We start from the raw sequence: 15,044 nt of genomic DNA, 5'->3' as shown, positions 1-15,044 counted from the left end.
TGTCTTGTGAATTACAAGATGTTAAGCCACCTCTCAGACCCACTAGATGTTTAGTTATGGCAATAGAAATATGTCTCCAGGGATTTCCAGATGTTCTTTGGAGGCCAATTCATTTCTAGATGAGAACAATTAGCTTAGGAAAACAAGTTTTTTATATTGTGACCCAATTCTGAAATACTATTCTCTGTTTTGAATTAGTTGTCACTCTCTAACACTGACCAGAATTTTCTAATTGGAGGATCACATGGCTAGAAAACACCATATTTAAGATTATAGGGTCAAAGGATCACAGTGACCTAAACAAAAGCATATGTAATGTCAAAAGAACAGCTCCCTTCTACTGTGAAACAGAGGTATTGAGAGATCTTAAGGATATACTTGAGGGAGAGGCTAGTTGAGGGGTAAAAAATCTACCCCTTCCTGAAAGGTTAAAAATAAATAAGGTTAAGGAATGAGGAAAAAGAGATCTTTTACTCCTTTTATTGCATGAGATTCCCCTTATCCAGAATGAATAAATCATAATAGCAAGAGTTTAGTTACATTATAGATTAAATAGACTTTTGTGGGCTAGTTTGGCCTTGCCAGTGATCATTTATACCACTGTTTCTACAGACAAGTACATTCTGAATTTTAAATAAATGAACTTTTGGAACACATCCTGATTGTAAGCTGCAGCTTGTTTATGTTGTGCATGCAATGTATTAGCTTTTGTCTATGCTGTGAACAAAAGGTGTTCTATACAAAGAGGTTCAGTGCTCATCTGAGAAAGGCAGAGTTCTCCAGGGATATTGAGGTAGGGACATTTAAAGAAAATCTCATAAGTAAACAGCAGGCTTTCATTTCACGTCTAGTGTTCTGGTCATACCCGAAGTTAGTGCTGCATATCTGGAGAAGCAAAGTTCTTTTATTCCCTGGCTCTGATATGTTTTTCTAACTAGCAACACAAAAGTATTTTTTACTTAAAATAATCTCAAAACTCAAATGACAAATCATTCCCTGCATACTATTGCATATCTGAAGCAAGGTGTCTTGCATTGTTAACATGGAACAAAATTTTCTTTCTAAATGTAAAATTTCCCAGAGTATATTAGTGACAGAATCCTGCTATGAGAGGCAATGTCTAACTCTTATTCATCTGTGAATCTTTCTGAAATACCAGGAAGAAAATTAATTTCCTTATAGGCAAATAAAAACGGCAGTTCTTTAACTGAAAATAAAAAGACCAATGCTACTTATAAATCAAGAGCCTTGGACCATTTCAGGAATTTTAAGAATCCTATTATTGTAAGAGAACAAGCTTGTGGTGGTGCCACACACCTGTATTCTCATGCCTGTGGGAGGCTGAGGCAGGAGGAATGCAATTTTGAGCCTACCCTGGGGAACTTAGCGGGACCTTGTCTCATAAAACAAGAAAAGGGCTGAGGCCCAGTGTAAAGACCTGGTTTCAATCCTGAGTATAACACATGTGTATGTGCGCACGTGCACGTGCACACACACACACACACACACACACACACACACTTGCAAAAAAGAAAAAAGAAAGAAAGAAAGAACCCCCAAGCGGGAAAGTTTAACAACCTGAGCTACAAAAATCGTCCCCTAAACTATATCAGTGGTAATTTATTCCATTCTTAAGACTGCTGGAGAAAAGAGGTAAAATGCAATAGGAATGACTGATGGGACTGAGACCATATTTCTCAAGTGAGATGAAAATTTTTAAGACAGAAGAAGTCATAAGATACTCAGATGTGGCTAAAAAACACAAAAGCCCAAAGTTTGAGAAACCATAGTATTGGATCATAATCCAGAAACATGTAGGAATAAAGATAATTAAATAGTATTCAACTAGATAAAATATAAAATATTTTCTTAAAAACCAAAGTTTCAGAATGCAGAACATATTTAAACAATGAAATATAAACTTCTTTAGTTCTAGGGGGAGGGGATCAAAAATGATTAAGACATATATATATATATATATATTTTTATAAATGATATAGACATATCTCTATAGTTGTCACTCAGGATATTGTAACTTGATCACATATACAAATTCCGAAAAACAAATATAATTTTTCCAATCACAAGCATAAACCAATAAAAAATAAATATAGTTCCTATTTACAATTTAAAATATATTTAAACAGCCTTATTCTTGGAAAGGCTCATGTTTACATCAAATTTTTATCACTGAAGCACAAGTACATTTATCCTGCTGTATTTCCAGGAGAGAAAAGACCTGTTTATAATAATTATTCTTAATTTTACAGTTTTGAACTTATTCCTTAGTCTCTGTTTATTTGTAAAGCACAGTATAGGTTGACATAGTGTTTTATGAGCATCAAGCGATGTTCTCGTGTGTGTGAAGCACGTAGAACCCTCCTGAGCCTCTGTGACCCTCCCCACAACACAGCTGAATCTGCAGCAAGTCAAGCACCATAAATCATACATCTTTTTTGGTTTCTCTTAATTCGAAATTAAAATACATCTATTAGGTTGACTTATAGCTAAACTTTTTAATGTCTTATCCTATAAAGTATCTGAGTTTTAAGATGAATATTATCTTTTGTGTCTTCACACAGTATCAAATTTGAGTGGACTTTGGGGTGTGACAGAATGTCGTCATCCAGAAATCAAAAAAGCTAAACCAGGAACTGGAAATGCTAGAGAACAAGAAGGGCTAACAAGTTTTCCCTCCTTTTGGACTCTTCCTCTGTGTATTATGTTTTCAAACCTCTGCTTGTTACTCTCTGAAGTCTGTTTTATTAAGAAAGCCAAGTATTTCTTTGGGAATTAGAGATATACTAAAATATGTCAGTGTGAGAGAAATTGCAAATCATCCTTCAGTCCATTTCTGCCTCCCTCTACAGTAAAACATTTGATTTAACTAAACAAATTGTTGCCCAGAATTCTCCTGCTCTGCTTAAAGCTAGATGTGGCCATGGTCCATGCTGTGTCCAGTGAGATCTGAATGGAAATCTATGTGTGCCACGTGGGCCACACAATCCTTCCCCGCACTGCTGACAGGGACACCCGGGGAGCCATCTAGGCCATGGGAACCACAGAAACACCTACATGGTGTAGCAACAATGGATCTAGGTCATCATGATACAGAGCGGAGATACCACATTAATCTGGATCTTGTAATTGGGAGAAATGAAATTTTAATGTCTAAGCCATTCCTATTTTGGTTTCTGTCACAGTATCAAGTATATATACTTATTAATAAAGGAAGTCTGCAGAGACATACTGATAATATATAGAAGATTCTTTGGTCTTCTTCAATCTTTTGGTAATGTTTCTATGTGATTGCATTTTCTACTCCATAGTGCTAAGTGCAGGTGTCAAAAGCAAAGAAAAATAAATTAAAAAAAAAAAAAAGCTAGGCATCAACTTTGCTGTTTGCCCAGAAGAAATGCTTTCTAAAAAACAGAGAGAATTCCCAACTCTTACATCATTGTAGGACTAGAACAAACAAGCAACAAAGGGTATCAAAGGAATTATATGGGTTTAGTTCAGAGATGGTCCAGGAACTGGCCTCTCTACGAGAGTGCTGTGTGTTTTTGGTGGCAAACAGGCAAACTAAGGAATATGAATCCCACCCCCTCCCCCCAAAAAACCTTAAAGTGATATTTTTGTGTAAGAGTCTTTGGGTTTGCTTTTTCTTACTTTTAAAATGACAGCCTATGTTGTGATGACTGTCAAGCTTTGTTTTGTATGTATTTGCACACATGTAAGTATGTGTATAAGATCTGAAATGGATCTTTGCTTCTTCCTTCCCCCCTCTTTCGTGGTACTGTGGTTTTGAGTTCCAGGACCTTGCACTTGCGAGGCAGGCACGGTGGCACTGAGCTAAATCCCTGGCCCTTGAAACTGATCTTTCAGTAGCCCAGTGAAAGAGAATAAAGGTGATCTGGCTGCCAATAATAATCATGACAATTTAGTAGTCAAATACAGTGAGCCCTTCTATGTGCCTAGCAATATGTGCCCACAAACCTCAACTCACTGATGCCTCCAAAGCTATCTAATACACCGCTGGTGTCATACTCTGACTGGTTCCATGGCCTTATTTGATAGTGTTTCACTTGTAAAATTAACTGTAAGGCACCCATAAAAGTTCTCAGAATTCTAAGTATTTCTTGTGGAATGATAATTTTAAAAAGGATAATAAAAACCCTTTGTGTCTAATTCTTAAATCCAGTCAATAGTTTAGAAGTAGAAAATTAGACCAATTTGACCGTCATGTAGACTTTGTGGACAAAAAGGATAAAAACAGTCTCATATATATTGAAAGGAGTTCCAGTCCTGAAAAAAATTTTTACAGGTAGTATGATTTATGATAAAAAGAAAAAAAACACTTTTGTGCCATTTTTAAGTAGGTTTTGAGACTGAAGATGGAATCTCTGTAATAATGTGTCAATATCTGAGGCAAATTTATTGAAAATCTCCTGTCAAAGCTAACCCTATTACCATAAAATCATTTTTGACTATTGATAATCATGAAGGCAGTGGTTAAAACCCTCATCCTTCTTTTGTATCCTTCTCTTGTATCCATATATGCTTTCTTGGAGGGAGAATTAAGGAGCAGGCATTGTAGCCAACAGGAAAAACATGAGCATAGGCAATTAAAGCCATCCAATTATCCTTTTTTTTTTGGTAGCAGAAAGACTTTAACAGTTCTTTTAGATAACACACAGTCATTCCATGCACCTTTTTCCTTCTTTTGTTTCCATGTTTTCTTTGCAGACTTTCAAGAATTTATCACAAGAAGTTAGTGCCTCATTTAGTGTGAAGTGCTAGCCTCCTTGCTAAGAATGGTAGAAAATGGGGAAAGGGACTGTAAGAAGCTCTGAGACTTCTTCAATCCATGGAACATTTCAACGATGTCCTGGAATCACAAAGTGCTTTGAAGAAGCCATTTTAATCAACTTCTCCTGCCAGCATTGAGAAGCCTCCCTGATGGGTCTAAGGGCCTCTTCTGGGGCTCCTTCTTGGAGGACCAGGCCATCTCAGTCTTCAGGGACGTGGGCACTGAGCTGATATATCCAAGCCTTGCTACTAGCACTATACTAGGCTCTCAGAAACCCAGTTAAGGCTTGGCTGGTAAATACAAACTGTACTCACATGATATGCTATGGCTATAAAAACTATGCTTCTTAAGAGCTTTTAATGGGAGACATGATACTGGTGACTTGCATGTAGTATAGTACTAAGGATCCTGGGCAGCTGGTCAAGATGTAGATCATGGCTTTTGTCCACAGTGCTCATTTCAGCTAGTTGTAAAATGTGATACTAAAATTCACCCTATTTATTATCTTACACTATCATTCATAAAAACAAATAATGGAAATAATGCTTGGTTCATACATATTATCTTAGAAAATCACATCAAAAATGAGGATAAGAAGCATACAGTCTCCAGTGACTAATGACCTAGAAGAAGAAAATGCACTTGAAGATACAGACAAATGATGAAACCATGCCAGAGCCTAGCTATTGGAAGTGATTCTGTTTTTCTTCTTTGGGCTTATCTGTAGACTGTATCTTTTCCACAATGAGTATGTATCACCACCTTTGTGATATTCTCCTGCTGGTCTGTCAATTTAAGAGATTAGAAAAACACATACCAGTACTGTCTTGGGCAGTCACATCCACACCATGTGTAAACATGACCCGGAGACATTCCACATGTCCTTTTGCAGCAGCAAGATGAAAACTAGAAAGAAAATGGAAACATAGCTCAGATTTTCACCTCCAACAAAGCCTTCTGCCTCTTTATTTTCTCTCACTTGAGCTCTGCAACCACCCACTGAATAGGTATTGTCAGCCTCATTTTTTAAACAATATATTTAAAAAATTTTTCTTCCTGTAGATGTTTAGACAGGGTTTCGCTATATTGCCCTGGGTAGTCTTCAACTTCTAGGCTCAAGTGATTTTCCTGCCTCAGGCTCCTTAGTAGCTGGGACCAGAGTCACCTCATTCTAAAGATGAGACAACAGAGGCTCAATGTGGCCTGGTGATTTGTTCTCTGACACTTTTGTTTTTTGTTTGTTTTGGGGGCTAAGGACTGAATCTGAGGCTGTGTGCATACTTAAACATATATGTTCTTACACTAAGCTATTCCACCCCAGGCCTTCACTGACATCTCTTATTAAATGATGAAACAGGAATTTGATCTTAGGCTTTTCAAACCAAAGATTGGGCTTTAAAAAAATTAAAACCGTACCATATATTTGTCTCTTTGGACAACAACAGTTAAGCCTCAACTAGACCTAGATTGTAAATGATAAGTCTACCAGCTTTTTCATATTGTCTAATGTTTTCACCAAAGCTACTGTTTCTAACTAATACACTCTATAAAAAGAAACTTGTCTAAGTCACACAGAAGTCAAAGTTCTGGACAATATCAATGCCAAATGTGCTCTTGGGATATAGTTGAATAATAGTTGTGTGTAACATTTGTTAATGCATGCCAAGCATCTTACTGTGCACTCTTGGATGTGATGTCTTTTCATTACCATAAAAACCTTTGGGGAAAGTTGCAGGACAGAGTCTTACTATGTAGTGCAGGCTGGTCTTGAACTTTTTATGTAGCCAAGGGTGGCCTTGGACTCATGATCCTCCTGCCTCAGCCCCCTGAATGCTGAGATTACCATCACAGCCTTTATTTGAGGTGAATCCTATTAATGTCTCCTCTAGACAACAGGAGTCTACACTCAGGTGCAAACAGGATCAAAGACAGTTCACATTTAGGATGCCGACTCAATGAGGCTTAAAAGTTCAAAGCATGCTTAAAATCTTTAGACTAGCCATTAAGAAAAGAGATAACACCCCAATACCACACCAATCATCCCAGCAAATCCCAGGGTGAAGAGTATTCTACAGGCAGAAAGAAATAAAGCACAATGCCACCAGGCATCCAAGCTCAAAAGCTGAGGTGGCCATACACACTGAGACAGTGTCCACTGTAGAGCCCTTTCCTCTTTTTGGTCTCCTTCCTGTACAGAGACTCGGTTAACATGCTTTCCAATTCTCCTGCTGCCATTCTGTTTTAAGGACTTCTCCTCAGGACATGTTCTATGCAGAATCTCAGTGTCTATAGCTCTGGAATAATGTCCAGGTAATGTTTTCTGGCACGGTAAGATCTGTCACCAGAGCTCAGAGTACACACAATGGAAAACTTCAGAGCCAATAACAGAACCAAGTTGGTCTCACTCTAGATCTTTTACTTAACTGCTAGATTGAAGAGGTCAGATTATTGGATGTGGATATTTCACATCTTGTTGAAAATCAGTCATAACATAATGTGTGCATGTGTTGGGGACATCAACCTCTCTATACCTAATTTCCTCTATTGTAAAGTGGCAAGACTGAAGTCAAATTATTTCTAATATTTTTTATGCTCTGACATTGTATTTCATCAATCCACCTAGCTCTGATTTTGTTTTTATATTTGTGAAACAACCTATATATAATGTCTCTTTACACCAAAATTTACTTGTGGATGATCACATTTTATCAAAACATTGATTATATGGAGTAACTGGGAATATGGTGTCTTGTTTAAATGAAATTCCTGAGCAACTACAGCTTAACCAAAAGAACTCCCCTTAGAGGCAGTAAAATAGTACATTTATTTTTAGCATTATGTAAGAGCTTAATTTTATGTTTACCTTTAAATGGTAAATCCTTTATTTTAACTAATCTTGGTAGCTTTTCAAAAGTTCTCCAGGCTTAATAACTGCATTTGAGACATAATCAATTACTCTTGAGGCTGTAGAGTCACCATAAAGAGCCTCAATTATTCAATTCTACTTTCAGGGACACTAAGAGCTGTGCTCCTTTAGACATATCTGACAGTGAGCATTACTGTAGGCTATTGCTGTGTGTTGATAAACACAGTCTGAAGAACATGACAGGAGAATTTGGAAGACATGGTAATGGCAGGGATCCAAGGTCATTACTTGGGAGTTATTGACCCTTCTTCATTATAAGCCAGAAGAAGTACAATGTTAGGATGCTGGGTTCAATTTCCAATTCCACAGGAGACAGTTCTCAGATACTGATTTGTAAAGGATGGCCCCTTCAACCCAAATTAACACCTGTGATGGTGGCAACACATTTTATTCATGGATCCAGCTGAGTCAAAGCTTCACTGAATATGCTTTAATAAAGTCTGTGTGTGATTTTGCTTTGCTCTGCCTCCCCCGTTGGAATTTAGATCAGAAATGACATTTTCCTCTATTTGGGGGCTCTCCAATTATTCTCCTGCAGAATGCTTGTATTCTGTTTTTATTAAACCAAATAACAGTCTTTTACCATTTTACCAAAGTATTTACCAAAGGCATCAGCAATTACCATTCTTAACAAAGTACAAATGTAAATTCGAAACAGCTCATCATAGGGAAAGATATGCATGCTTATAATTTTACACTGTACCCATATAATAATAATCATCGTCATATTTTTCACTAGTAAAGTCATTCTTAGTTCATGTGATACAGTTAAACATACTATTATTTCAAGGTGTTGCTCCAAGAATTCTATTTTCCAGGTGTTGTGTTATGGGAGTAAAGCCAAAAAGCACATGAGTCTGTTCGTAGCTGGGGAGTCGTCAGTGCTATGCCTTTGCTTTGCCCTCCAGATCTGCTCTCTGCCCCTGCTCTTAGGACTGTGGTCTAGAAGGCAATACTTCAATGGATTGAATCTTATGGGCTGCCAAGTACTTTGGCTTTTAGGACCAATGGAAGGTGCTTATAAGAGACAAGAAGATCTGAGGCAAGAGTTTCAGGCATCACCCCTTTCACAGCTTCCCCTCCATTCCTCACATTACCAGACTCTGTCTTCATCTATGAAAGCCACAGCCACGAAGTCACAGCTGTGGCTCTCCAAAAACTATTGCTGTGGCTGTCTCTGAGTTTTAATAACTATTCTCCTTCCTTGCTCTTTCAGGAAGAGGGCAAAAAGAATTTCCACTATTGCTCAGCCAGGGCTTCCTTCTCAAACCTGGAGGTTCGTTTTAATCTAGTCACACCTTTGTAAACAGTTCCTTTCTTAAGCTCTCTTTGAAGGTGCTACTTGTTTCCCAGAAAGCCTTTCCTCACACCAGGGTGGGGGGCATTTTGTGTGTGAGCATCCACAGGGTGAACCGTTATGCTCCAATGGGTTTTATTTGATTAGGTATTTAAGCTTTAAAATTTTCTTACTGCCATTGCCATATATAATTGGGTTATTAAGATATTAAGCATTTGGCTGAAGTGCTTTATGTGGAAGAATATGCTATATAATTACATGGAATACTGTAAGTAATTTCAAAAAAGTTTTCTAATATGGTCTTAGGCCTAAGTAGAGACCAATTTCAAGGATTCAAGTTTACACTTCTCTAAAGATACAATAAGCAACCCATTAAACAACAGTCAGTACACAATCTAGAATAATGTTCTACTGTGGACTCAAGTTTTGAGAGAGTATAACCCACAAGGCACAGGAGCACACACACACCCAAGTGGAAGCACAAACAACTACAACAAAAACAAAATTAAAAAGAAGACAAACAAACAAACCCCACACATATCTTACCGGCTCAACAGTCCTAATCATTTGTAAAACAATCAAGACTCGCTGAAAATTAAAACATAATCTCCTCAAATGCCTCTCCCCAGTTGTGCTGAGGTTTCATTTGGTCTACTTGACGCAGACTCTAATCTGATTACTTAATTTCATCAGCATCCTTGAAATACTTCTTACTAAAGTATAGGCTACCCTATAGTCTAAAACTAGGCAAAAATTTGTGAGCGTATCTTATGTTTAATCATTTTATCCTTATGGTAAGGGTATACCCTTATGCTTATGCTCAACGGTTCTTCAGAAATGAATGAGAAGTTAAAAAAAAAGCACTCACTAAACTTTCCTATTTATTATACATAAATGATAAATTATAGCCAGGGATTTAGCTCAGTGGTGCCTCCACCTTCCTCACAAGCACCTGGTACCAAAGAACAAAACAAAACTATATACTATATGAACACATATTACATATATTCTAATCTGGTCTACTGTTAGAAATATGCAGACTAGATTTTTAAAAAAAATAAAATAAGAATGAAAATCTATCAAAACATAGTTAAATTTTTTTGGTGTGGGGGCAAGATCTTGCTATGTCAGGCCAGCCATGAACTCACTATGTAGCCAAAGCTGGCCTTATACTTGCAGCGATCCTCCTGCCTCAGTCTCATGAGTGCTGGGATTACAGGCATGTGCCACCATGGAGACATAGTGACTTTGACATCTTTTGACTAATCTGATTAACCCTTTGAAATAATATACAACTGCCATAGAATCTGTCACAAAAAAGTCACTTCTTAATTTAAAACAGAGTGTGTATGACTTGAGAGTTTCCTAAATCAGTTGCCACATAAAAGAAAAACAAAATGGTCAGTGTTCTGGAATAGCTTTATCTTGCTTTTATGAAAGGTGTGCAAATAAAGAAAATTAAGGCACAAATCAGTGAATAAAGTAACTTAGTCAGAAATCCCCTTACAGTCTATCACTTTCATACTGTGATAGCCCATACATAGCCTTACACTTAGATGAGCAACTGCCAACAAAAAGAGCTGAGCCAATTTGTTTACTTCCCGCAGAGAGAAAGTGCTAGAAGAAGGGCCCTGCTTTCTCTCATTCCTCAGCCTAGAAGAAACTATTATCAGGAGTAAGGCGAATACCACTGTACAGAAGGGCAAGGCATGAAAGTTATACTGTGTTTTTTTTGTTTTGTGCATCTACTTTGGGTATTTAGTCATATTAAGGTTTTAACATCAGGAGATGCAGTCTTTATTATATCAATTCCATGGATTGAAAAATTAAACAGATTCCAGTATGATAGCTTTAATGAAGCCAGGGACAAAAATAGGTAGTAAGTTGAGAAAGTATAACAAGAAGTCTGATATTAGTTTGGCGATACACATAACATTAAAGGGTTCAGACTAACTAGGTTTGAGCATGTGTTTCGCCACTTATTAATGTAGTCTTGGGTAAGAGTTCTTCTATGTTTCCACACTGGTGCATCTGTAAAATGGGTTGTGAGAAATAAATGAATTGTGTATAAAACCACTTTGAAATCTTTGAAGCATGTAGTACACACACACACACACACACACACACACGCGCGCACCACCAACTATTGTAGCCTTATTCACACAAGACAAAGCAGAGCCTGTAGTATGGTGCTTAACAAAAGGAATTATCTCAACATTCAAGGAGGACAAGCCAGCATAAATTAAATCAGAACTGTCACTGTTTAAAAAATGAAAGGGGTGGCATGAGATAAAAGCTATATGCATTTCCAATGAATAGAAACTGGGACAAAGTTGTAAATAATCACAGATTGTTGCAAAAAAAAAAAAAAAAAGCAAGACCAGCCTTGTCTAAGGCTCACACTTGAGCTGCCCACATTCTAACACCTTTCACAGAAGTGATAATCCCCAGAACAGGCGCTGGCAGCAGCAAGTCATTAATATTAGGCCTCTGAATGTAAACCAGAAGCACAGCCAACTTTTAGCGATGTAATCAAATGGAAAGCTGATTTTCATTGGGTGGGAAAACATGACTTGTCAGTGACAGGACCTAGATTTATAGATGACAGTAAGTAGATTTCTTTCTTAAGCAGTGACTGATAAATGTTGGCATCCTTGGAGGTGACGGTCCGGGGGACTAAGTCCTGGGGCCAGACATTTGTGGGGTGAGAGTAGGCTCAGGGACAGATGGTGGCCCAGACCAGCACCTAATTAAGAGTATAGTTGGTATTATCTAATGGCCTGTGTACCTGGGTAACTGGCCAGAAGAATCCACTTCTAATGAGAGTTTGTGGGTTAAGATAAGAAGGCTGGGTGTGGAGCAAAGCAGTAGGTTGATTAAAACCTAAATGCACACCTCCCTTAGCATTCTTGATAATGTTAATTGGGTATTGTAACTAACCTGAGTCTGGGATAGTTGTGATACCTCTGCTGCTACTAAAACTAAATACATGCTGTTACATACTTATATGATATTAATGCATTTACATATCAAATTTTGTTCTGAGCCCTGAGAAATAGTGGTAAATAAAATAAAGTCCCTTTTTTATGGAACTGAGTTTTTGGTAAGAAAACTAAAGATAAACCAAAAGTTTCAACTTAGGGCAATTTTGTGTATACACATGCACACACACACATACACACACAGAGGAACATTTCACAACATATTAAGACTTTTTATTATTGACCAGAGGAAGAGGAAAGAAAAGGGATTCTATGTTCTACTGTTATCTATTGTGTAGAGACCAGAGACACTGCTAGACCTCCTACAAAATGCATGGGACGGCTTCCCACAACAAAGAATTATCTATCCAGTCCAAAACATCAGTAGTGCTCAGGTTGTGAAACTTTGTGAAAAACCATTCAAAGCAGGTGATACTGAAGTGTAATTTAATTAAAACAAATTACTGCAGAAAAAACGAGTATATTTTCATCTTTTTACTAAGATACAATTCACAATCATAAAATTCAATATTTTAAAATGTGCAGTTTGGTTGTTTTTAGCACATTCACCAAGTTGTGTATAACTCCAGAATATTTTCTTTGTCCTAAAAAAAAAATGATCTTATTCATTACTATTCATTCCCATTCCTCTGTTTCCCTGGAAATCACTCGTCTACTTTCTGTCTCTATGATTAGAGATTAACTGCATTAGCCTATTCTGAACATGTCCTAAAGATGGGATCATCTAACAACATGTGGTGTCCTGTGTCTGCTTTCTTTCATTTAGCATGTTTTTAAGGTTCATTCATGTTGTAGAGTTGTTGGTACTTCATTCCTTCCTTAATACTATTCTATTTTAGGAGTTTACCACATTTTGCTTATCCACACTCATCACTTAAGGTACATCTGGGCTGCTTCTCCTTTGTGCTATTATTATTGCTAAAGCACATATGTAAGCATTTGTGTGATCATATGTTTTCAATTCTAGTACATATATACCTAGAAGTGTAACTGCTGAGTCGCATACTGTATTTAACTTTCTGAGGAACTACTAAGCTGTTTTCTAATGTTACTGTAGCATTTTACATCTCTATCAACAATGTAGGAAGTTTCCAATTTCTCCACATCCTAGCCAAGACTTGTTATCGTCTGGCAAATTTTAATTTAAGAGATGAGAACTTTAATTGCAACCTAAAAAGTCCAGAGTCAAAACATTTAAGTCTTTCTAAACAAGCTCTTTGAAGTAGTTAGTTATTAGTTATTAACTGAGAATTCCCCTTAAAGGAATATAAAACAGAGAATGAAAAACAAATTAGGGAATCCTTTGTCTTTGTATAAGCTTTTACTTCTAATTTAGAAACGTGGCCTTTCCTTTTAATGTCAGTCTATATAACATTATACTTTATAAGAGGTTTTGTTTCTTTATTTTATCTTTTTATTTAGACAACATCAAGAATTTGGTAGAGGCAGAGGGATATAAAGACCCTTTATCCACTTCTCTAACCAGGCCCAGTTTGAAAGACACTGGCCACTGCCTGTAGACACCTAGAGTGACTCTCCCAATTCTGAGGTAGCTGAAGCCACTGCAATTCAATGGCCTAAGTCTTCTCAGAGTGGTCCTGTAGACTGAGAGCTTGTTAAATTGTAGGCTCTTGGGCAAAGGGAAAAATAGAACCAAGACCTGTCATGTGAAGGTACAAGATTCCAATGATGAATGCAACCATACTGTATACCTAAAATGTACCAATAAACTCAATGAGAAAAAAAAAATCAACCAAAAAAAAAATGTAGGCTCTTGGGACTCACCCCAGAACTACTGAATCAGAAGCTGCACATACAAGTTCCCCAGCTGACTCTGTGCTCAGCGAAGTGTGACAGGCATTGCTCTAAATGCAGGACAAGTCAAAATCCCCACACCATCAGTTTTTCCAAGCCACCCAATGTTTCAACATTCTTTGAACATAATCCCTTTAGCCTTAGAAACAATTTCATAGATAAGTTTCACAAACAAGGAATCCCCTCCAGTCATGTTTCATTGTAATAGGGGACGTTTAGCTTTGTTTATAAGTTTCAGCTGGGGCCCTTCAACAGCCACTGCAACTAAAAGGCATAAATAAGCAGCCTGAAGATTTACATAAACCTACTTTGATGCTTCCATGCTTATTGATATTTGGAATGTTACTGCTTTTGTCACTTGGAAAAATCCCAGAGTTACAGTATTTTGTTACTCTCTTGTACCCTCTCTCTCCCTCTGATTCCCCCAAGAGAGTCAGCTCACTGCTGTCCTCCACTTCAAACAGCAGTGGAGTGGCAGTCTGAGCACAGGTCCACGGAAGTGTCAGAGGAGCAGAGAGTGGCAGGTTGAGGGGCTGGAGGCCACGTGGGAGGCCTGGGCCCCACTCTTTCGGCTGCTTTGTTGAGGCATGACAATCAGCTGAGGTAATTTAACCCCAGTTCCTCACTTCTAAACCGTGGTTAAGAAAATTAAATGACAAAAATTTCAAAAACAACTGCAGCTAATCTACCAAAACGCTACATACTAGGGGTCCTATCCTCAGGGCAGATTTACGGGTGTGTGTGGGGATGTAGAACAAATTATTAGGTGCCTGGTTATTTTGCTTTTCGGATTTTTTGGTACCTGGGATCCTGTGTTTTCTAGGCAGGTGCGATGTCCCTGAGCTAAATCCCTGGCCCTATTAGGTGCCTGTTTTATAGAGCAGGAAACTAAGGCAAAAATCTCAGGACAATAAAGTAGCAGAGCTGGGACTGAGATGTAGGCACTGACCCTCCAGAGCTGGCCCTTTACCACTGTGCAGAGAAATGGCACTGTTTATTTGCTCTGCAAACCATGAGATTCTCTGGATTATAACTTACTAGTTGTGACACTCTCTCAAAAATAGTTTAAAAACTGGAAGTATTTGGCAAAAAAGCAAACATAGACTTCTCACTGGAGCAAAGTGAGGTTGCCAGGGCTCTCGAATGGGTACATAATCCCGGGGTAGAAGCAAACAGCCAGCAATGGAAGTTTCA

The 15,044-nt window shown here is 37.8% G+C and overlaps 1 protein-coding gene across 3 annotated transcripts in view; it reads right to left on the bottom strand.

The window, feature by feature from the left end:
- The window catches only part of Rai14 (retinoic acid induced 14), a 123,811-nt gene that overhangs the window by 27,805 nt on the left and 80,962 nt on the right, over positions 1–15,044 (bottom strand). For all 3 annotated transcript variants that reach the window (XM_010605434.3, XM_010605433.3, XM_010605435.3), the window contains one exon: positions 5,628–5,716. In XM_010605434.3, coding sequence (XP_010603736.1) covers positions 5,628–5,716 — 89 coding nt within the window. The remainder of the gene's footprint in view (positions 1–5,627; positions 5,717–15,044) is intronic.

Source organism: Fukomys damarensis, unplaced genomic scaffold (assembly GCF_012274545.1).
Source record: "Fukomys damarensis isolate Sample0158 unplaced genomic scaffold, DMR_v1.0_HiC HiC_scaffold_1, whole genome shotgun sequence".
Classification (NCBI taxonomy): domain Eukaryota; kingdom Metazoa; phylum Chordata; class Mammalia; order Rodentia; family Bathyergidae; genus Fukomys; species Fukomys damarensis.
Note: the sequence above shows the minus strand (reverse complement) of the source record. Positions and strands in the feature narration are given on the sequence as shown.